The 23,871-nt window shown below is 50.6% G+C and overlaps 1 protein-coding gene across 1 annotated transcript; it reads right to left on the bottom strand.

Moving 5' to 3' along the window:
- Nucleotides 1-987: 987 nt before the first annotated feature.
- ANKRD16 (ankyrin repeat domain 16) lies at nucleotides 988-23,851 on the bottom strand. The gene is made up of 9 exons (XM_065647283.1): nucleotides 23,725-23,851; nucleotides 22,029-22,363; nucleotides 17,745-17,965; nucleotides 13,789-13,831; nucleotides 11,832-11,940; nucleotides 10,395-10,556; nucleotides 6,679-6,757; nucleotides 4,020-4,223; nucleotides 988-3,738 (listed from the first exon to the last, which is right to left on the bottom strand). Exons 2-8 carry the CDS (start codon nucleotides 22,352-22,354, stop codon nucleotides 4,063-4,065), a joined length of 1,101 nt encoding a protein of 366 aa, XP_065503355.1. The 5' UTR covers nucleotides 22,355-22,363; nucleotides 23,725-23,851; the 3' UTR covers nucleotides 988-3,738; nucleotides 4,020-4,062.
- Nucleotides 23,852-23,871: the final 20 nt, after the last annotated feature.

The following is a 23,871-nucleotide window of genomic DNA, read 5'->3' as shown; positions in this document are numbered from 1 at the left end:
CGCTGCCACCGTGGTGGGGGGCGCGGCGCGCATGCGCGGGGCTGCGCCTGCCGCCCTCCCGCCTTTCCCCCCCCCGCCCCGCAGCGCGGGGTTTGTGCAGCGCCCGGCGCGAGACACGCGTGTGCAGCGGGCACGTGCCGGCGTGCAGAGGGCGCCCGGGTGTGCAAAGGGCGCTCGCGCAGTGGGCAGATCCGCGTGCAAAGCGGGCGCGCACGCGTGTGCAGCGGGACCCGACAGCACCCCAGGGCGGCACGGCGTGCGGGGCAGAGCACCCGTGGGTGCCCCGCTCGATCCCCACGCAGGCTTTTCCATCCCATCCCGGGGAAGGCGCTTTAAACGGCGGCGCTTTGTTAATTATCACGGCAACAAATGATAATTGCAGCGTCTTTCTACTTCCCAAACGCGGGTTTCACTTCTCGCACGCGTCGCCGCTCGCCTTTCCCCCTTCTCACCCCAAAGAAGAGCTTGTTTCTCTCATTCGGGATCGAGCCGGGTGCACCAAATCTCCCCCGTCCACAGCAAAAAGCAGCCGGTGTGCTTTCAAGAAGATTTGAACTTTCTTTTTTTACATTTAAAAGGGGTTTTTTTAATCCTCGCCACTACCCAGTCTCCACCGCCCACCGCTTCCTCGAAGCGAGGCAGGAATTTCCCGGCTTCGCGCCGGTTTTTACGCCCCGTGGATCCGCATCCCGGGGAAGGGGAAAAGCTGCTTACGCATCTTGGGGCCAGCAGAGTGGATTAAACACCCGCAGGGCTTAAGAAATCTTAATTTAATCATACGGCTGCGTCCTTCGTATCTACTGGGACGAGCGGGGCGAAGCTCCGTCACGCAGCCGAAACGCCGTGGTGGTGGCTCTGACAGGGAGCAAAGCGGCTTTTTTTTTTTTTTTTTTAAATTACTTTAATATTTGGAGGAGCAAAAGCTGGAGAGTCGAACGTGGTTGCGGGGGGATCGGACCTGCCGGCCCCGAGGTGCTGCGGTGAACGTTGCTCATCGATGGCTGGGCTGGGCATCTTGCACCAAGTTCACACGCGGGTAAGAAAAAAAATATAGAAAATCTTCATTTCCGGGGTGTCGGTGAAGGGTCGGTGGTGCGGAGTGGTCGGCGGAAGAGCACACAAGGAGTGAGTGACACCGGCACCGAGACGGTGACATTTTCTGTCCAAGAACTGGCAACAAACCTCCTTCCGCACCAGGCAATGTGGAAGGAGCAGGTGGCGGCGTTGGGCCCTTCAGGGATGTTCCTTTCTGGTCCCTGAGGTTTTCTACGTCCTCTTCAACATCCATAAGCGTCAGACATGAGCCACCTCCACGAATCCCTGTTGGACACGTCGGTGACAGACAAGCAGCTTGGGATGGGCCAGGCGGCCTTGTTGAGAGATGGAGGTTGGCTTGGAGGACTCGAGCAACGTCTGGATGGACGTACCCGCAGTAGGAACATTGAGATCAGCCTGGATGGAGGATGAGGAGGAAGGTTTGGCTGTGGAAGCAGCAGAAGAGACGGCAAAACAAGTCGGTGGTGATGCACCTTGCTCAGCCAGTCTTCAAGGTCTTGGCTCATGTCTACCAGTTGGGCCACCACGGTCAAGAGGGAACAGCCAGAGAGTGAATCATCAGAAATCATGGAGAAGGGGAACGGGATGGAGCAAAAATCACCGCCAGCTCCCAAGAGGAACAAAAGGGCACATCCAAAACCATCACCAACCGAAGGAAAGCCCAGGACACGATAGCTGCAGTCCCTCATCCTTGGTGTCACAGAGTGGTTGGGGCTGGAAGGGACCTCTGCAGATCATCCAGTCCAACCGACCATCCTTCCATCACAAGACCTGGCAAGACCCCTCAGGAACACGTGTCTTGGTGCTTGTGGGTTTGGGAGGGTGCGATGGTGCAACCACCAGAGCAAAATCAATTTTGTTTAAAAATAAAATGCCTTATTTTCCTGTAAGGTCTCCCAACAAACTCTGACAGTGTTGCAACGTTAGTTCCTACCTATCCAGACGCTTCTACTGTATCTCGGCCATGTCCTACAAGACGAAGTCCCTACGTGTTCTCCTCTGCGGCTGCAGGAACACTTGCAGGGCCCAAGGATGGAAGATGAGGCGTAACAGGACGGCGCCGAAGCCGCACGGCAGCTGCTGGGCTCAGCAATGGCAAAAACAGCACGAAAGACGACAAGGACTCTTCCCCAAGCTCATTTTCAGGCACGCAGCTGAATCCACGCTCCTTTTCTAACGTCCTTTTGTACCTGATCATCTGTGATGACAACAGCCAGTTTGTTTCTGTGCATCTTTTTATTGCCTGAGAGGTAGACTTAAAAGAAGGGCAGATAAAAGTCGCTGCCGTTATGTCTCGCTTTTGGTCTCAGGCACGATGCCTGAGCTCTCCACCCCAGGCAGACAAGCCCCCCATCCAGAAGCCTTTGGAAATTATAAAGCACCTTAAAAATAATGCAAATTCCCTTTTATGTTTTCAAGGTGTTTGCTGAGACGGACATTTGACAACATTCTCACTTGCTTTCTCATCAAAGCTGAGACTCACGAGCAGTCTGAGCTCGTCAGCACGGATATTAAGAGGAAACAGCTATTTCACGGTTTGCTAAAATAATAAAAAGTGGGAATAAAGTCGCCACTTGCATTTACCAGGCTGTAGTTTCACTGTACGGAAGCCAGGGCTGGATTTATAGAAGGATTCGGGATCTTCAGAGGAATAAAGCCACCGCCTCTCCTCACGCAACACGAGCCGGCAGAGGGGAAGAGGCCTTAACCCTGTGATAAAAGATGTTTAACTCGAGAAATTGCGGCACTGTTGTCGTTCCGGCTCATTGTCACCACAAATTCTGCTCCAGGGACTGCGGGGTGGGAATTTCTCACTCAAACAGGGGTCAAGATCATCTTAAACCCACCCAGGAGCACGTGGGTCGTGCATTGAACCACGACGTGAGCACCGCGGCATGGGCAGAGCAAAACGCAGCTCACTCAGCTACAGGCTTGATTTTTAGCATCTGTTATCGCCAAAATCGCAGAATCGCGTTGGTTTTTTATGTCTTGACGTTACATATAGACAGGGGCGTGCTGTTTTTCTATGCAAAACCAAATTTATAATTCCAGATGGATACAAATAAACCAAACAGCTGCAGTAGCTCTTACCTTGATGTGTATTCCAGGCTAATGTTAGAGACTTACTGGCTACATTAAATATTAAGCCATTTCCCTATATTCAAAGAGCAGTATTTTTTTTTTTTAAGTTCATTGGTGCTGGTAAGTGCCAAACAGGCTGTCTGGAATAACAAATACCTCTTTTTTTTTTTTTTCAGTCTGATCCAAAAACCCTTGGTGTCACTGCAAGGTCAAGGTCTTTGTATCGATTTCAGCAGGTTTTGGGACACAAAAAGGACATTAAGGTGCTGATGCAGCTCGAAGATTTGTCCTCTGCAGCTCAAACCTGATGAAGGAAGAGTCACCAAGGGCTCACTTACCCCACAATGCACTCGGCTTCTCAGAGGTGGCCAATTAAAGCAATTTAAGAAATTAGTGGAGAGCAGGTCCATTAAGGGCTATAAAAATCGACGATCCAGGTGTATCTTCTCCTTTAGGAGAAGGGAAACATCCTAGGCTCTGAGGGGTTCAAGCCATGCAGGTCCCCACGGGCACCTTCCTTGGAGGGTTCCGCTTCAGGGAGCTGCAGCCTCAGCTGGTTGGACGTGCTGGGAGCTCCAAAAGAAAAGGTGAAATTCATCCCTGAAATTTGGAAGTGAAAGAAGAAAAGCCATAAATTTCCAAGGATGGGGTCAGTACAGGAGTGTGATAGCCCACACCCATTACATCCGTTATCTTTTTGAGATAATCCTATTTAAAACATGCTTTCAATGTCCATTATCCTATATAAAATATGTTTTTTCCTAAACTTACTTCCCAAATGTCAAGCTTGGTTTTCCTGCTCAATCCTCACGCGAAAACCCCATCAGTTTAAACAGGCATTTGCCTAAACCTGAATAGTTGTTAAGCGATAACTAACGTACCACATTGAAACGAAACAGGCTTCTCTTTTTTTCCCAGTAGGTCTCACGTGCTGACATCTGTTTCCTGGAAAACCTGGATGACATCTGGCTTCCTGGCGAGCTGCCGTGCCAGCGTGCCGGTGCCGTCCGGAGCGTCCTCCAGCCCGGCGCGGAGCAGGATCCGCGCGGCGTCCGCCTGCTGCCCTGCGCACGCGGCGTGCAGGGCTGGGGGGGACAAGATATCGTGATAGGAGCCAAAATGCCGCATTCAGCCTCATTCTGATTCAGAAACAAACAGTGGATTCCCAGCGACGGAAACTAAGGCAGTGGAGGGAACACATGGAGGGTGAAAGATGATTCTGTTGAGGAGCGGCTGAGGGAGCCGGGGGGTTCAGCCTGGAGAACAGGAGCTGAGGGGAGACCTTCTGATCTCTGAACTGCCTGAAAGGAGCTTGGAGCCAGGGCAGCTCGGGCTCTGCTCCCAAGGAACAAGCACCAGGAGCAGAGGAAACGGCCTCAAGTTGCGCCAGGGGAGGTTGAGGTTGGATGTTGGGAACAATTTCTTCCCCAAAGGGCTGTGGGGCATTGGAACAGGCTGCCCAGGGCAGTGCTGGAGTCACCATCCCTGGAGGGGTGGACAGATGCGAAGATGAGGTTCTCAGGGACATGGGGTAGTGCCAGGGCTGGGTTAACGGTTGGACTCTATGATCTTAAATGTCTTTTCCAAGCAAAATGATTCCATGATTCTATGACTTTCCCCAGTTGGACCACGCAGCCAAGCAGCCGTGTGATGGCACAGCCCGGCTCAGCTGCCACAGCTGTGCATGTCTGCAGCAGCGATGGGACAATTAAACCTGCCCAGCCAGGGACACCTCCTCTTCCACACCCAGCCATGCTGGTATAAAAAATTTTCAACCCATCTTACCCTGGCTATTACCCACCACCCTGCAGTGCTGGTCCAGTTCTGGGTCCTCAGCACAGGACACACATGGACCTGCTGGAGAGGGGCCAGAGGAGCCCCAGCAATGATCCGAGGCTGGAACAGCTCTGCTGGGAGGACAGGCTGAGAGAGTTGGGTGTTCAGCTGGAGAAGAGAAGCTCCGGAGAGACCTTATTGCAGCCTTTCAGTGCTTAAAAGGGGCCAATAAGAAAGATGGGCACAGACTTTGGAGCAGGGCCTGTTGTGACAGGACAAGGGGTGATGATTTCAAAGTAAAGGAGGGAGAGTCAGGCCAGACATGAGGAGGAAATTGTTGGCCCTGAGAGTGGTGAGAGCCTGGCCCAGGTTGGCCAGAGAGGTGGTGGATGAACCATCCCTGGAGACATCCCAGGCCAGGCTGGACGGGGCTCTGAGCAACCTGAGCTGGTGCAGATGTCCCTGCTCATGGCAGGAGGGCAGCTGGGGGAGTTTGGAAGTTCCCTTCAACCCAAACTATTCTGTGATTCTCCCCCTCACAGATTACTAGTCGTTCCAATCCACTGAGCAGTATTAACCTGGCTGAACCAAAGCTAACCAGGTTTGCAAACATATTTGGGATATTTAGGCCAACTTGGTTCATTTTCACTGACTCATGGGCAGAGGGTTCCCCCGGCAGGAGGGGGAGGCTGTGGGACACAGCAGGCAGCCTTGGGGTCTTATTAATCTGTTTTTTGGGGTGGATTTAATAGTGACATGGAAGAGAGAGGCTTGCAACTGCTCTGGATGTCACCGTGGCATTTACGGGCTCCCTGCCAGCTCACTCCAGGGTTCGGGAATAAATGAGAAAGGTTTCCATGCACTGCATGCAGCAAAGAGCATCCCATCGGGGAGGCTGAAATACTCCAGCCCAGTTCCCAGCTCATCCCACAGACACTAACACAGCAAAGGTGCCGGGGAACGGGGCAGCAGACAGGCACAAAGAGCCAACAGAAACATCCCAGGGTTGGATGAGTTCAGCAGAGCTCGAATTTACTCACTAAGAGGATGCGGGGGAGAGATCGAGAACGATACAAGACTGTTCACGCTCGTCACTGAAGCGTGTTATTAACCAAAACTGAAGACTGGGTAAGTTGCCAATTTTGGCAATGGCTGAAACCATTTCTATATACTTTTTTTTTCCAGAGATGCTGATGCAAGAGATGCCTCATACTCTCACGCTGGGAATGCCAACTCCCAGCATCGCTATGGCAACCATATTTACGTTCAAACTCTGTTATTTGCTCATAAGCCATTCTTAGGTAGTTTGCTAAAAAACTGAGGCTTAAGAGCTTGTGCTATCGTTGTATTTGTCCGCGCACCCTAACTGCTTCAAATCAACTGATTTCAACCAAATTTGATGGTGAGGCAGCCATGTCAATGATACTAAGCTCCTGACAGTTTCATGCAAAATAAGCAGCTGGGTAATGAGAAATTAGCATCTCTGTTCTTTCCCCGGAGGGAAAGGCCGCAGCACAAGCTCAACCACGCCATTAGACATCAGAAAATCCAGCAGGAAAAGAGCCAGTGAATGAAAGCTGCAAAAAACCCAACTAAAATACATGTCACGCTGCTCCAAGAGCCATTTGCATACGTGCATCTGGCACCCCCTTGCACACTCCGCTGAGCAGACGCAGCGCGAGCTGCTTTGGAGGCCGAGATCTCGTTGCTAAAACGCATCTCTCTGTCATATAAAAGGGTGAACAAATAGCTCAGTGGCCTTACCAGAACGGTTCTTCCCATCCTTTGCGTGGACATCAGCACCGAGGGACAGCAGCGTCTGGATGGTGTGCGTGTGTCCTTCCTGCAGTGAGCACAAGCACGTGGATTATTTATTCAGAACCAGCTCTATGCGATTTGTCACCGTTGCATTGAGCAGAAACAACCCAAGGCTGAAAAGAAAGGAGGCTGCAAGTGATCTTCAGTATTCAAGAAGCGTTTGGCCAAAGCCGTCAGACACATGGTGTCAATTTTGGGGTTGTCCTGTGCAGGGACAGGAGTTGGACTCGATGATCCTTGTGGGTCCCTTCCAACTCAGGACATTCTATGATCTGTCCCTGGCTGCATACAGCACCTGGGAGGCCACAGATGCAGATTTACTCTGGCACGGTCAAATCTGGGGCTACCAGGAGCTGCTCCAGGCTCCAAACGACTTCACAGTGGCTGGAAATCAGGGTCAGCTGCCTGTGGCGGTGCGGATCGGCTCCGTTAGCCAGGGATTGCCCAGGAACAGCAGACACGTTGCCGTTACCCGATGGGAATCAGTCAGAGACGCCACCAGGCACCTTCTCCAGCCCTTCTGCTGGCGGTTGTGAGAGGAGTCGGAGCATGTCTGCGTGTCTCGCATGTTCCTGGCAGCAATTTCAACCAAGAGGCTGAAAAAGCAAATAAGAGGCATCCCAGGAGCAATGATAATTCTCTCTGCGAACATTTAACGCCACGTTTTAAAAGCAAAAGTGTTTAATTAATACCTATAGTGCTTAAAATCACGCTACAGCGCAGAGCTGTGTCTGGTGATGGTGGTACAGCCAAAGCCACACAACCCAGTCCACATCCAGGCAGGTGAAACTGCTTTTAGACAACTGTAGATCCCATATAATCTTCCTGATCGTGGTCAATAGATCCACCTTGTACCCTGAAGCGTGAGGAATTTGGAGGATTGGCTCCTGGCTTTGCCTTTGCCAGTAGCTGTGGAGAATTTAATGCACAAATGATCTCCAACTTACAATGGGGTGACACGACCTAAAGATGTTTCTTAGTAGCAAATTAGCGCCCTAATTTGTCAACCCATCTTGCCTTTGCCTCCCTAGTCTTCACCTTCAATCAAGTAACTCAATTAAATTGCTTTTAACTCCAGCCGGCCACAGAGCCATAGGAGCACTGACTTAACCTTTCATAATTGGCAGCTGGCTGTTAAAAGGACTAAATGTCAACAAAAAAACGGGCATTTTCCTACACCGTAAATCCACTTAATGTACCATGGGGGTCTGGAATAGCTCTTACTGAGGTGTATTTCAACTCAGAGAGCACAATCTGTTGCTGATGGATGTGGACGGTTGCACATCTGCTCGTGGTACCCTCAGGCACTGGCGTTTCCTCAAGGATTACTCCAGTATTTGTAACGCCCCGTGAGAAGACACAGAGCACCACGTTTACACACCACCACGACCCACTGCATCCTCTATCTATCTTTTGGAAGTAGCAAATTTTAAACTCTGCAGGGAAAATGCAATACGGCCCCCACACCCCTCCTCCCCGCACAAGCTTCTCCTTAAAATAAATCCCCTCTCCCTAAATAACACGCCTGATTTTGTAATTACTTCCTCGATGCGATGAATTAGTCTTTGTCGTGCGGCATGAGAATGGAAGGCCCTTATTTTTATCCCCGCCACCCACTCTTTTTCCCCCCCGACTATCGTATGACTCGGGAGCATCTTCTCCTCCTGCTCAAGGCTCCCGTTTCTGGCTGCGTACACGCCCCCTCTCCGTGGCGAAGACAGCACGCCAGGAGCTGCCACAACCTTGGCAGCAAATCAAATTGAAAGCGTAATTTGATTTTCATGTATTTATAAATGCGAAGTAATAAGAAAAAGAAAAAAAGAAAAGCCCACCAGCCAAACAAACGGTGCTGTAAATATAAAGTGACACTGAGCCTCAGGAAGGAAGAGAAACACATCAAATCGCTCCCCAATCAGCCGCTCGCCAAGACAGAGCTGGGATCTTCTCCAAGACACATTATATTCCCCAATAGTGTTGCTGTTAAACGTACCCTTGGCAACCAAAAGGGCTTTCAACATGGTTTCTCGGAGCATGAGGAAGAGAAGCTGGGAGAAAGGCCTCTTTTGTGGGAGCCAGCAAATGCCACGGCCGGGTCCTGCTGGAGGAGAATACTGTTGCCAGCACTCCCAGTAAGTGTCATTGATGCTTTTGTCGAAGCGGGGCACTGGGACGCTGCGTCGTACCCACTACAAGTGTAGACTAGGCTCTGAGTGCTGCATGTTAAAGCTTAAGAGGTTTAACACACAGGGATCTGAGTGGGACCTTCCCTTGTCAGCGTCCTGCACGCTGTGATGTGACAGCAGGAGCAGAAGGGTCGCAGGAGGGATCTGGGTCAGCAATGAGGCTTTTGGGATCTGCTCTGCGCTCCCCGGGAGCATTACAGGACCCACAGGTACCGCTTCCCACACAGGCTTGAGATGGGAGGAAGAGAAAGCTCAAACAACTCTCACAGCCTGGAATTCAAAACAGCTCCTGTGCGAAGGACACAGATAAGCACCCAGGAGCTCCCTCCGCCTTTCCACCTCTGCTTTCTCATGTTAGATTACACAAGGCCAAGTGCTGGGTCCTGCACTTGGGTCACAACAACCCCATGAACCCTGCAGGATCGGGGAAGAGCGGCTGGAAAGTGCCCACGGAAAAGGACCTGGGGGTGCTGGTGACAGCGGCTGAACAAGAGCCAGCGTGTGCCCAGCTGGCCAAGAGGCCACCAGCATCCTGGCTGGTACCAGCCCTGGTGTGGCCAGCAGGCCCAGGGCAGTGACCGTCCCTGTGCTGGGCACTGGGGAGGCCAAACCTCCAAACCTGGGGGCAGTTTTGGGCCCCTCACGCCAAGAAAGGCCTTGAGGTGCTGGAGCGAGGTGAGAGAAGGGAACGGAGCTGGGGAAGGGGCTGGAGCACAAGTGTGATGGAAGTGGCTGAGGGAGCTGGGGGTTCAGCTGGAGAACAGGAGCTGAGGGGAGACCTTCTGATCTCTGAACTGCCTGAAAGGAGCTCGGAGCCAGGGGGGGTCGGGCTCTGCTCCCCAGGAACAAGCGCCAGGACCAGAGGAAACGGCCTCAAGTTGCGCCAGGGGAGGTTGAGGTTGGATCTGGGGAACAATTTCTTCCCCAAAGGGCTGTGGGGCATTGGAACAGGCTGCCCAGGGCAGTGGTGGAGTCGCCATCCCTGGAGGGGTTGAACAGATGTGGAGATGAGGTTCTCAGGGACATGGGGTAGAGGTGGACTTGGCAGCATTAATGGCTGGACTCGATCTTGAGGGTCTTTTCCAACCAAAATGATTCTATGACTCTATATTGGTATTGTTTTGTTATTTTCTTAAACCATTTTTATCTCAGTCTATTAATTTCTTTTTTCCCTTTCGATTCTCTCCCCTACTTGGGTGTGGGGTAGTAAGCAAGTGGCTGTTGTGGTTTTGATTGTGGGCTGGGGTTAAACCACAACGCCACCACCACTCTGCAGACAGCTGGACACACTTAATGAGGGTCTAAAACCCATTCAACAGGGTTTGGGACTGGTCAGGAGCAGAGGGACAGTGACAGATGAGTTAGGAATGTAAATCCACCATCAGTGGCAAATACCTGAACCAGCCTGGTTTAGATTTCTGCCTGTACCACGGCAACGGGCAGAGATTTTGCAGAGGGAACCTGTGAAGAGGGACAAACCTTGGCTGCGTAGTGCAGCGCTGTGAGCTGAACGTCCGTTGCTCTCTCGTTGACATCGACGCCCAGCTCGGAGACGAGGAACCGGATGGCTTCATCCTGCGCCGTGACAGCTGCCCGGTGCAGAGCTTGAGCACCCAGAGCGTCCACGGCTGTGGGACAGGCCTGGAATAGGGGAGAAGGGAAAAGGGAAAGCGATGAACAGCCTGGCAAAACCTTCAAGGACAATCACCAGCCTGAAAAGAACTGTATCTGCCTGCCCCAGCCATGGTGACAGCAACGGACACGTGGGATGTCACCAGCACGACCGCTGCATTGGTAGCGCCGTGATTTGTAGGCCAGAGCCAGCTCTCTGCTGAGATGGTGAAGCGATAAGCAAAACTAGGACCAAACGAAAAAAAAGAACAAAACCTCCTCTGTTTTTCTGGAGCACATATGATGGGTTTCAATTCTTTAAACCGGCAAGAAACCACCCATCTCCAAGCGTTGAGAAGAATTTGGTGGAGAAGATTTGTACACAGGTAGAGGGAGGGAGATGAGTGGTTGACCTCAGGAGATCTCTCCTGTGATTCTCTGAACAGCAAAAATGTAAAATCAAGAAGGGCAAAGGGAAGTAACACACAGTGTGCTCATCTTCAAGGATATCATCCAGCCTCTTGATGTCTAGTGGGCCTGACTCATGGATTTATAAACACTGCCATTAGCATTTCCAGCGCTGCTTTATGGCAGTGAGCCAGGGCACCACAACGAGGAAATTAAATCAACTATTCCATCTTCACTGTCTGAAATGCGAGACTACAAACGTAAACAAACTTCACAAATGTTTTATCCTGTAAGGGCCAGATGAGTGAAGACAAGCACACGAACATCTACTGAAGTCAACAAGTATCTACGCACTCAAATGCAGCCTGGGCATCGAACTATCTCTGCTGGTGTTACGGCTGAGTAAATCCAAAGTTTGTAATCTTTAGAAGTGCGGTACCACGTTCCCTGGCCTGATCTGTGCCATGCTGGGGGCTCCGTTGGCCAACTCCACCTGCCAGTGTGGCACAAACAGACTGACTGGTTTTGCCGCAATCATTTTCAGCCAAACCGGCTAGCTGCACCAGTTTGGCACAGTGTCCAATGAACATCAAAACCAGTGCGGGGGAGAGGCCAAGAGAGGGCAAAGGAGATGATAAGGGAGACACAAGTCAGCCATCAGGTGGGCATCTCAGATCAATTCATCAAATCACCATCCCTGGAGGGGTTTAACAAATGCAGAGGTGAGGTTCTCAGGGACATGGAGTAGTGCCAGGGTTGGGATAACGGTTGGACTCAATGATCTTGAGGGGCTTTTCCAACCACAACGATTCTACGATTCTATGGATTGCCCAGCCTGGCAGTTCTCAGTCAGGTGCTGGAGAAGGGAGATGATGTTTTTATGTTTTTGGCACCTACCTGGTGTTTCTCCAGGAGCAGCCGGGCGATGTTGACATGCCCGTTCTGGATTGCATCCATAAAGGGAGTGACTCCACATTTGTCTCTGCTGTCAGGTTTGTACTGGCACCTGGGAGAGACAAGAAAAGCCTCGACGGAGTTGCTGGCAGCTCTAAAATCCTTCCTGTACTTGTTGCTTTGCATTAGTGGGGCAGGAGATTATCAATGCCATATATAAAGCCTGTCTGTAGGCCATGTAAACAACATCAAGCTGGGTGGGAGTGCTGATCTGCTGAGGGCAGGAGGCTCCACAGAGGGATCTGGATCGATGGGCTGAGGCCAATTGTCTGAGGTTCAACACGGCCAAGTGCCAGGTCCTGCACTTGGGTCACAACAACCCCATGAACGCTGCAGGATCGGGGAAGAGCGGCTGGAAAGTGCCCACAGAAAAGGCCCTGGGGGTGTTGGTGCCAGCGGCTGAACATGAGCCAGCGTGTGCCCAGGTGGCCAAGAGGCCACCAGCATCCTGGCTGGTACCAGCACTGGTGTGGCCAGCAGGCCCAGGGCAGTGACCAGCCTGTGCTGGGCACTGGGGAGGCCAAACCTCCAATCCTGGGGGCAGTTTGGGGCCCCTCACGCCAAGAAAGGCCTTGAGGTGCTGGAGCGAGTTGAGAGAAGGGAACGGAGCTGGGGAAGGGGCTGGAGCACAAGTGTGATGGGAGCGGCTGAGGGAGCTGGGGGTTCAGCTGGAGAACAGGAGCTGAGGGGAGACCTTCTGATCTCTGAACTGCCTGAAAGGAGCTTGAAGCCAGGGGGGGTCGGGCTCTGCTCCCCAGGAACGAGCGCCAGGACCAGAGGAAACAGCCTCAAGTTGCGCCAGGGGAGGTTGAGGTTGGATCTTGGGAGCAATTTCTTCCCCAAAGGGCTGTGGGGCATTGGAACAGGCTGCCCAGGGCAGTGGTGGAGTCGCCATCCCTGGAGGGGTTGGACAGACACAGAGATGAGGTTCTCAGGGACATGGGGTAGTGCCAGGGGTGGGTTAACAGTTGGACTTGATGATCCTAAAGGTCTTTTCTAACCAAAACGATTCTATGACTCTAGAAACCTTTTTCAGTGCTTTATGCACTGGGGTACAGTCTGCTCATGTTTTTTGGTCAGAGATCTGCTACTCAGCTGGTGCAGCTTGTTTGGCTGCACAAAAAACAGGGCTCTGTACATAATTTCTATTTATTTCCCTTGCCCCCTGAACAGAGGATCTGTGGAAGGGGTAAAGCACGCACAGGCCTTGCCCTGACAGAGGGGAAAACCGTATCCTCATACCACTACGCCGCGTACAAAAACAAAGCCCACAGGTCTCACTCAGTTTAAAGCTCAGCTGAAATGAGAGAAGACAGAATTAAAATTGAAACCTGGCTTGAATCACAGGGCTACATTTATGCTGGGCCAAACACGGACAGGAATTAAGAAGGCTGGGACGAGTTGGCTAACGGGAGCTGTGAAAAGCAGCGGCTGCGATGCCCGGGGAAAACTGCTCCAGCTCTGGCAGGGCTGGTTCGGAAGGTAACAAGGTCAGGGTGACTGAGCACAGGCTGATTTAAAGCCACTTCACAGCATTCTCCCAGAAGCCCCAGCCTGAAAAATAAAGCCTGGAGGCTGAGTCCAGCTTAGAGAAACTGCAGCCAGAACCAAGCTGCCAAAAACCCCTGGTTTTTTGTTTTTATCGTATGGCCTCAGACACATGGGAGGCAACAGGGATGAATCAGCACAGAAAAAGAGCCGAGTTATATAACCGAGGCTTATGTCACGCTGAAGTCAGAGCCCAACCAGAGTGTCCTTGTCTCAAAGACCCCCCGACCGGCTGTGAAAAACCCGGAGGAAAGGGAGACGGGCTCAGGATGGCGTGCGGGGCAGCTGGGCGGCCCCAAACGGCACAAACGCCCTTTGTGTGCGGGCGGCTGGAAGGAGGGAGCTCGCTTACCGCTCCAGGAGCAGCTCCACAGCGTCCACGCAGCCGTGCATCGCTGGGAGAGAGAGAGAAAACACAGGGTTAATTTATATTTTTGTGCCACCGTCTGCCTATGGTGAAATATAATCAGGTTTCCAACCCTTTCAGCTTACTCATGATGCAGGAGAGGGTTGCAAGAGGCTTTAAATTCAAAGCTTTTGATTTTTTTTCTTGTAATTAAACACTGTCTCTAGATCTCAAGCCTTCCCTTCCCCTGATCTTATAGGAAAACACCATATAAAAAATATGCATATAGGCACCATTTGCTTCTAACTGCAGCATGCATGAGACTGTACATGCAATTACGCTGACACAAAGATCTTTTCTTGCGAGTGTTTGTTAATCCCTGAAGTGAAATCTGTGAGAAGGAAAATGAACACAAAGCAGGGAGCCAGTGAATAGCTGGATGGCATTTCTACTCCTCCTCAGCCACTCCGGACTCCCCATCACTCCCATCTCATCATCCTAATGAAGCATCTTCACTCAGACAGCATCTCGGAGGAAAAACAACAACAGTGGGGGAGGATTTGAACATCAAGCACCGAAATATTCTCTTTAAAAAAAAAAAAAATTACAGCAATGTGCAAACAGCCTTAATCTGACTTTTTTTTTTCCCCTGCAGGTTATTTTGCAAAACATATTAAATAAATTAAAGAGGGAAAAAAAAAAAATCAAACCAAACCCGGAGCCGCTACGTCAGGGTGGAAGAAGAATCCTGGCAAATGTACGTTACCAGCAATAACCTTCAGATGCAGCTGCACAATAGATGCTCTTTGAAAGCCCAATGAGGGGTCCTCATCCTCCCTATTTATCACCCCTTCACCTGAGCTGATGTAAATAGAGGCAGAAACGCATTGTGAAAAGAATTTTCAAAATGGAGGCTTTAAAAAACCCCAAGTTATGTGAAGAAAAAACACACTAAGCAACACGATTAGATCCCTTAACAGCAACAGAGAGACAAGCACTCTGCAGCTCTCAGATCCACTGTTGCTCTCCACATCCTCTATGTCTCCTCCGCTCTCTCGCCTCAGGCTACAGATTTAAGAAGCAGCAAAGCTTGAGGAATGACCCAAAGAATAAATGGGGGGGAGAAAACTACCCGTCATTTATCCAGGGATAAGTGTGCCAAGAAGCCAGCTGGACTGGTCACGGGTTAATGTGCTCACATCCACACCCTAGGGATGGAAATTCATTGAGACGGCAATTTTGTCTTGACATGATTTCCCCCAGTAGTTCCAGTATCATCTCTGGCCCCTCCTCTGTGTAACTGGGCTACGTGGTGATGTGTGTGGGGATACTGGGACCAGTACCCATCCCACAGCAACCCCCAGTATCGTCCTGGGTTAAAATTATGCTGGGGGAAAGGTGGTTTAAGCAGCTCCAGCCCTTCCTGCTGCCCAGTCACTCCCACATTGGCTGCTTCTCTGCCAATGTGCGGCTCAGGGTCTAACCTAGAGCGATGAAATGACCAGAAATCAACCCAAATCGCGGGTTGACAGCTTTGCCACGGGGAAAGTCAAACGTAGGAGGCAACAGGGAGGTGGAGACACCTCTCTGAAGCAGTGAAAACCAGGTGCTGGATCCACCATTGCTGTCTGTACTCTCGTACCGCAAGAACCACAAGGCAGGGAGGAGACTTGAAGTTCCAAGGTCAAAAGCAGCTTTTCCTCAGGACACTCCTCAGCCTGCTCCTGACCCTGTCCCCAAATCCTCAAGCCCCAGATCCCCACCCAACAGCAACGTCTCTGCAGGGACAGGGCTCAGTTGGGGCTGCGAACCCAGACATGGAAACACAACCCCTGGGATTGAGCAGGGACAGGAGAACACGCAAATAAATGAGAATCGGCCATTTCTCCTTCAGGCAACGTGCTCCTCGCCGCCCAGCCTGAAACATCAAACAACTCGGCAGCTTTTCTTCATTCCAGGTCAAGCACAAGGACTAAGGAGCAGCCAAAGCCCCTGGGCTGAGACTGTCACTGCTGATGAGGACAGTGCAGGGACAGACAGCCAGAGAAGTAACAGGAATGACAACCAAGGAGCAACATACTCAGGAGATTCATTACAGCAAAGCGGGGGTATCCTCACGACACCTCGGGTCTTTCCAGAGAGTCAATCTCTATTAAACCTTTTCACTCTCTGCAACTGCTTGAAAGGAGCTTGGAGCCAGGGGGGGTCGGGCTCTGCTCCCCAGGAACAAGCACCAGGACCAGATGAAACAGCCTCAAGTTGCGCCAGGGGAGGTTGAGGTTGGATCTGGGGAACAATTTCTTCCCCAAAGGGCTGTGGGGCATTGGAACAGGCTGCCCAGGGCAGTGCTGGAGTCACCGTCCTTGGAGGGGTTGGACAGACGGAGATGAGGTTCTCAGGGACACGGAGTCGTTATGGTGGGTGGGTGGGTTATGGTTGGACTTGATCTCTTCCAACCAACATGATTCTGTGATTCTATGACTCTAAATTCTTTGGGACATGAGTTTAGATAACGCAGGTTTGAGCGGTGGCTCTTCTCACTCATTTCTCCTGCAGAAACGCTTCTGAGCCCCGGGACATGCAGATAATCCCCCCTCAGCAATGAGGCATCGTTCAGACTCCGAGCCACCACCCTCCGGCCCCGAGCCTGCCCCACAATGTCACCCTGACTTGGTGTCACACGCTTCTCCCTTTGTTTACTCACTCCCTTCATCATCCACTCCCTCTGGGTAACCAGTGCAATGAGACACAGCGGGACAAACTTAATTCTGCATTAATATATTTCTGGGCCATTCAACGTATTAAGACTTAACTGAGGCACTCTATGTGCATTGTTTATAAATTAAAATTAATCACTCCCCCGTCTCAAGGGTGAAAGAGTCAGAAAGCCAGAAACTAAATCTAAACTGCCTCTGGGTCACCGTTCACTTAACTGTGTCCTTCTGCTCCTCACCACATCTACAGATGAGGTCTGCGGTTCCTCAGACAATTTCACTCCCTTTTTATCTCCTTTAAAACCAAGGAAAAGGGCAGAGAAAGGGAATCGGACCCCCTGGGCTCCAGCACTAACAACAGCCCCCGTGTATTCCCAGCAGAAAGTTTCATTTTTCTTTGCAGAAAGGCACTCTGGATTTATCACCACTCAACACAGCCTTCTTGAGCATAACAAAAATCTGTGATGCTTCTTCCCGAGGTTGTGCCCAGAGACCCTACAGCTCTTCAGATTTGTCGTAACGACCTAACCCACCAAGCACACGCAGAAAAATGGAGCATTTACTTCTCTTACAAAAACAAATGACAAGACTATAAACCAAACCAGCAGGTCCCAAACGGTGTCTCTCAGCAGCTCTGCTGGTTTTAGGAGTTTGAAAATTCCACAATATTGGAGCTTTGCAGATTTTCCAAATGCAATTCGCAGCTTTATAAATCAGCAAGTGTGATAGATGTGTCTGTCACAAGGAGACAGAGACAAACACCCTGGTCCAAGGAAGCCAGAGTCAGTGGGTGATCGCGAGCGCTCCTGGTGCAGATCCAGAAATTATTCACCACAAAAACACGCTTAAACACGGGCAAAACCCAGTGAAATGGGAGCTGAGGACCCCCTAACCTCACAAACTGAGTCTTTGGCACATCATTACGAAATACTAAGCCTAATTCTTGCTGTTTATTCATCTGAAAGCCACTGAAGTGTCTGTCCTGAGGTGAAACCCTGCAAGGATGTAGCAGATGGAAGTTCAGAGGCGTGAGCTTCCAGTGCCCACCACTAACTTATTTTCATTTAATTTCAGTAACTTAGTTTATTTATTATTATTATTTAACCATTTCCTTGTGGTTTTGTATCAATAAAGCTCACGCTTTCCTTCTCCAAGATAAACCTGAACTGAAACAAGAGCCCCTTTCTGTTCTCCGCTGCCCACTCTTGCTCTTCCAACCCATTTGGTGGCAACGAGACCCTTTTTTACCTGCTGTGTGCAGAGGTGTTCTCTTTATCGTGCTCTCTGTGTCCCAGCTGCTCGGGGACACATCCAGCAGGTACTGGAGGACCTGGGGATGGCCTTCCCGGCTGGCGATGTGGAAGCAATTCCAGCCATCCTTGTTCTTCAGCAGCGGGTTGGCTCCGTGTTCCACAAGAGCTTTGATCACCTCCAGGTTTTTCCTGGTGCAAGCCATCATGAGGGGGGTCCTAAAATTAAAACGAGGCAAATATAATAACCAGAGAGACAGTGCCACACAAGCCTGATGGATTTTGTTCTAAGGTCTGAGCTTGAAACAAGATTTAAAGCTGTCTCTAGCACCAACTGGCCTAATAAAACACAGCAGCCCAGTGCCAGCTGTGTTGAGGAAGCCAGAGGGAAAATTGATGTGTTAAAACCGCTCTGAGGGAGCAGGAAACTTTTCCAGCTAAAGAACTTCTCCAAGCCCAGGGCTAAATTTAACTCACTTGCATTTGGATGCTTTGACTGAGGCTCAACACAGGCTGAATACTGACCCATAAGATTTTACAGCATGTTTTTTTCATGCAGGTAATGTGGGGTCTGGATTTTTGTGAGACAGAGCTGTTAAAATCAGTGTTTCTGACCACAGACAGGCAGCAAACCACAGACAACTCCACATCTCTCGGCAGCAGGGCATGAGTCTATCAATAAATGCCACTCTGGAACATTTCTGATGCAGAGCAGCTGGCCTGAGAGTGAAGCGTTTGACAGTTTTGTCCTGTTTTACATGCATGGGAAGAACCTTTGATATTTAAATACATTTTTACAAGCTCCCCAGAGGATCAGCATCTTCTCCATCACACGATTTCCAAACTGTGCCTTGCACGGATTTTGCGTGTCGTCCTAGAAATCCAGTGGTACATCTGGCAAAGAAACACAGTGACCAGCCCACCTTCCTCTACTTTCCATCCAGCAATGAGCACATTTTCACACCTATAACCCAGGTGCTCCAGATTGACAACCAACCCCACTCCTGCCCAGCAGCAGGGCAGGTTCACCACAGTTTCTCCTCCCAGTGGCCTGTTATAGAATCATTGAATTATTTTGGTCAGAAAAGACCCTTAAGATCATTGAGTCCAACCATAACCCAGCCCTGGCTCTACTCCATGTCCCGAAGAACCTTGTCTCCGCATCTGTTCAACCCCTCCAGGGATGGTGACTCCAGCACTGCCCTGGGCAGCCTGTTCCAATGCCCCACAGCCCTTTGGGGAAGAAATTGGTCCCCAGATCCAACCTCAACCTCCCCTGGCACAACTTGAGGCCGTTTCCTCTGGTCCTGGTGCTTGTTCCTGGGGAGCAGAGCCTGACCCCCTCCGGCTCCAAGCTCCTTTCAGGCAGGTCAGAGATCAGAAGGTCTCCCCTCAGCTCCTGTTCTCCAGCTGAACCCCCAGCTCCCTCAGCCGCTCCCATCACACTTGTGTTCCAGATCCTTCCCCAGCTCCGTTCCCTTCTCTCAACTCGCTCCAGCACCTCAAGGCCTTTCTTGGCGTGAGGGGCCCCAAACTGCCCCCAGGATTGGAGGTTTGGCCTCCCCAGTGCCCAGCACAGGACGGTCACTGCCCTGGGTCTGCTGGCCACACCAGTGCTGGTACCAGCCAGGATGCTGGTGGCCTCTTGGCCACCTGGGCACACGCTGGCTCTTGTTCAGCCGCTGGCACCAACAGCCCCAGGGCCTTTTCCGTGGGCACTTTCCAGCTGCTCTTCCCCGATCCTGCAGTGTCCATGGGGTTGTTGTTATCTCCTTGTCCATCCTTCCCCAGTGAGATCCAGTAACAGTACTGGATCTGCAGCCTCTTTGGAGAACAGAGCCCAGAGCCATCAACGCACAGGCGTTAGCTGAGCGTTTACTCACAAGGTAAAGTGTGAGTAATTCAAGGTGGTCAACCCACAGACAGCTCCCATGTTTGGCTTTACTAAAGTCACTAATTTCACTGACCTCACCAGCACCAACCCCTATTTTCCTTAATTATCACATTATATAACAATAATAATTTAACTGCCACAAGCAGGAGTTGCATTCTCCATTTTATCTGTTTATAAACTTCACCCAATCATGGAACGCTGGGTGGGCACACAGATCGGACAGAAACCTCTGAGCTTTCCTGGAAAAGATGAACACTTCTCCACCACTGAGAGGACTAATCTCCTCTTCACCAACCCACAGACGTCAGCTGTGAGACCAAAAAAACCAACAAACATTCCTCATTCAGGAAAAGCTGTGGCACAAAAGCTTCCCAGACCACAAGGAATAAGGACTCGTGGGCCTAAATTGCAGGGAGAGAAATTTGGCTTTGCATTTAGGAGAAATGCTCCAGTTTTAAGGACAGGTAAGGACAAGAAAAAAGTGCTGAGAAGGGAGATAAAATCTCAAGTGATGGAGATTTTTAAGAAGAGATTAGACCTGCATTTGCTGGGGACAATAGGGTAGAGCTGTGCCTGGAGCTCCATGTTCCCTGCAGCTCCATTTCTATATGATGCCTCAGATCTGCATATATTTTCAATGCAAATGACACTTTGTCCCAGGGCTGGGACACGTACTGGCAAATACGTAAGTCCCCGTCTTTTATCGGTGGACAGAAAGGTACTGCGGGCCCATCAAAGAAAACCAGGCTCGAACACGCAGCTCATGAGATCTCTGCCTCCCTCTGCTCCCCTGATGTCAGCACAGCCTCAAATTATAAGATCTGGTTTTGTATTTCTTAGTTCAGCTTCAAAACAACCTCCCCGGAGCTTTTATTTGCAGCGTGGGGGAAATCCTTCCTTTCTTTTGCAAGGTGGTACACAGAAATCTCCCTCCCCAAGAGAAGAATTTGACATTAATCAGGTTTGCTGCTTGTTCATGGCTCAGGCTTTATTTTTTTATTCCCATTTCTCACTCCCTCATCATTTGCTTACGTGTTACCCATGTGGCAGGCAAACAAAAGCCCTGAAGAAACCAGTTGTTTCTTGAGACTGTTGCTATTATATCAGTAGCAAATCTGAGCTGAGAGGCTGTGTTTGCTGAGGGGAAACAGAAGTAAAACTTCCTTTTTATCTTATTTCAGTCTCTGAGGACTGGGACACAACAATGTGAATCAGGATCACTGATTCTCAAACAGGGAAGTAGGGAAGAACAAATAACTGTGGATGAAAGCTTTTAAATTGGATCTGTTAATAAAGCAGTAATTTACAATTTTTGTGATAAACAGGGGGGGAACCAGTGATAAGGCTGGAATTTAGCCCAAAAAACCAACTGTATCCTGGGCTGCATCCCCAGCAGCATGAGCAGGTCAGGGAAGAGATCCTGTCCCTCTGCTCTGCTCTGGTGAGACCCCCCTGCAGTGCTGGGCCAGCTCTGGGTCCTCAGCACAGGACACACATGGACCTGCTGGAGAGGGGCCAGAGGAGCCCCAGAAATGATCCAGGGCTGGAACAGCTCTGCTGGGAGGACAGGCTGAGAGAGTTGGGCTGTGCAGCTGGAGAACAGAAGCTCTGGGGAGACCTTATTGCAGCCTTTCTGTACCAAAAGGGGCTGATAAGAAAGATGGGTACGGACTTTTGAGCAGGGCCTGTTGCAATAGGACAAGGGGTGAGGGTTTTAAACTAAAGGAAGGAGATTCAGGCTGGACGTGACGAAGGAATTGTTGCCCCTGAGGGTGGTGAGAGCCTGGCCCAGGTTGGCCAGAGAGGCAGTGAATGAAGCATCCCTGGAGACATCCCAGGCCAGGCTGGATGGGGCTCTGAGCAACCTGAGCTGGTGCAGATGTCCCTGCTCATGGCAGGGGTGGCACTGGGGGAGCTGGGAAGGTCCCTCCAACCCAAAGTATCCTGCGATTCTATGATTCCATGATTCTAAATCATAAAATCATTTTGGTTGGTAAGACCCTCAAGATCATCAAGTCCAACCGTTCCCCTACCCCTGGCGCTACCCCATCTCCACGTCTGTCCAACCCCTCCAGGGATGGTGACTCCAGCACTGCCCTGGGCAGCCTGTTCCAATGCTTGACAACCCCTTCGACAAATAAATTGTTCCTAAAATCCAATCTAAACCTCCCCTGGCGCAACTTGAGGCCGTTTCCTCTCATCCTGGCGCTTGTTCCTTGGGAGCAGAGCCCAACTTCGCCTGGCTCCAACCTCCTTTCAGGCAGTTGCAGAGAGTGAGAAGGTCTCCCCTCAGCTTCCTGTTCTCCTCCAGCCTCATTCCCACTTTCTGCATCCAACCCCTTTTACAGACACCACTCTGTCCCCTGGCACATCAAACCCATCACCTACCAATCTGCCTTTTTCAAGCAGTCCACACTCGCTCCTCTCTCCAGCAGGTAGGAAACACACTCCCCATATCCCATGGAAGCCGCTTCATGGAGGGGCCTCTTGTAGTCGCTATTAAACGCCTCGATGTCCATCCCCAGCGTCTCCACCAGGTAGGCGAGGACGTTGCGGTGTCCATACCGGGCCGCGTGGTGCAGCAACGTGTCTCCCGAGCGCCCATAGCGCCGGTTCTGCTCTGCCGAGCCCCAAACAGCGTCTGGGGGCAGCTCGGCCCGGAGCAGCTCCAGCCGCCCCTCCTGCACCAGCCGCAGCCACTGCCCCTCCGCCATGGCCGAGCTCTGCAGAAAAAAAAGAGACAAAAATCAAGATTACGGCTTCAAAATGTGTGAATTTCCCAGGGTCACGATAAAAAGAATTTACCATTTCCCTTAGGAAAGCCAGAAAGTGGCCTCTCCCTCTTTAAATTTCTTTTTTCTTTGGGAAACGTAGGGACTGGTGTCTCCCTCCAGAAAATAAATGCCCTTTTCCTTAGGAATATCAGGATCTGGCCTCTCTCTTGGGAAATACAGAAATCCCTTTTCCCCTCAGGAAAACAAGAAATTTCTTTTGCTCGGGAAATGCAGGAACCAGATGTGCCCTCCGGAAAACCAGAAATTTCCTTTTTCCCCTCAGGAAAAGTAGAAAACAGCTTCTCGCTCAGGAAAACCGGATATTTCCTTCTCCCTCAGGAAAATTAGAAACAGTCCTGCCCTTTAGGAAAAACAGAAACTCCCTTTTTCTTCAGGAAAAACAGAAATTTCCTTCTCCTTCAGGAAAATCCTTCGGGAAAAAACAGAAACTCCGTTTTTCTTTAGGAAAACTAGGAATTTCCTTTTCTCTCAGGAAAAGCAAGAACTGGCTCCTGCCTCTGGAAAACCAGAAAGTCTCTTTTTCTTCTGGAAAAGTAGAAATTTCCTTTTCACTCAGGAAAACTGGAAACCAGCCTCGCACTCAGGAACACCAGAAATTTGCTTTTCCTTTAGGAAATACAAATAATTACTTCTTGTTCAGTAAAACCAGAAATTCCCTTTTCCCTCAGGAAAACCAGACAACTTCTGTTCCCTCAGGAAAACCAGGAACTGGCCTTTTCGTCCAAAAAAAGCAGCAATTTCCTTTTCCCATTGGGAACTGCCAGAAACTGGTCCCGCCTTCAAGAAAACCAGACGTTTCATTTTCCCTTAGAAAAAGGAGAATTTTCCTTTTCCATCTGGAAAAACAGGAACCGGTTTCTCCCTCAGGAAAAAAAAAATTCATTTTCCCTGAGGAAAACTAGAAAATCCCTTTTTCCTCTTAAGAAAACCAGTTGCTCCCTCACAAAATCCACAAATTTCCCTTTTCCTCTGGAAAACTTGTCATTTCCTTTTCCCTCAGGGAAACCAGAAACGATTTTTTTTTTTTTTCAGGAAAACCAGAATTTCACTTTTCCTGCTAGCAAGTTCAGAAAAATGGGCCCTCCTTTCAGTAAACCCAGAAATTTCCAATTTCCTTCTGGAAAAAAAAAGCAGAAACCGGCTATTCCCTCAGGAAAAAAACATAAATTTCCCTTTTCCCGCCAGAAATTCCCGTTTTCCTCAGGACAACCAGGGACCCCCCCCTCAAGGCGGGGAATCTGCCACATTTCCCGCCCCCCTCAGTCCGTGTCGTGGCGGTTCGAACCCACCCGCGCTCTGGTGGCGTGACGTCACGCGTGGCGATACATGTCACCGTGACGTCATCCCCCCCGGGTCGGGGGGCGAAAAAGAAACTCCGGGCACGTTTCTCTCGGCCCCGACAGCGTTAAAGCCTCATCTCGGCGTCGTCTGAACCC

The sequence above is a fragment of the Caloenas nicobarica genome, chromosome 1 (genome assembly GCF_036013445.1).
Source record: "Caloenas nicobarica isolate bCalNic1 chromosome 1, bCalNic1.hap1, whole genome shotgun sequence".
Taxonomy (NCBI): Eukaryota; Metazoa; Chordata; class Aves; order Columbiformes; family Columbidae; genus Caloenas; species Caloenas nicobarica.
The sequence above is the reverse complement of the archived record's forward strand: the minus strand, read 5'-3'. Positions and strand labels throughout refer to the sequence as shown.

Excerpts from the sequence above, each read along its gene's own strand:
- ANKRD16 (XM_065647283.1), bottom strand. The coding sequence starts at position 22,354 with ATGGCGGAGGGGCAGTGGCTGCGGCTGGTGCAGGAGGGGCGGCTGGAG. Across the intron at positions 13,832-17,744 it reads AACACCTCTGCACACAGCAG|CGATGCACGGCTGCGTGGAC; the intron begins GTAAAAAAGGGT and ends TCTCTCTCCCAG. Across the intron at positions 10,557-11,831 it reads TGCTCCTGGAGAAACACCAG|GCCTGTCCCACAGCCGTGGA; the intron begins GTAGGTGCCAAA and ends CCCCTATTCCAG.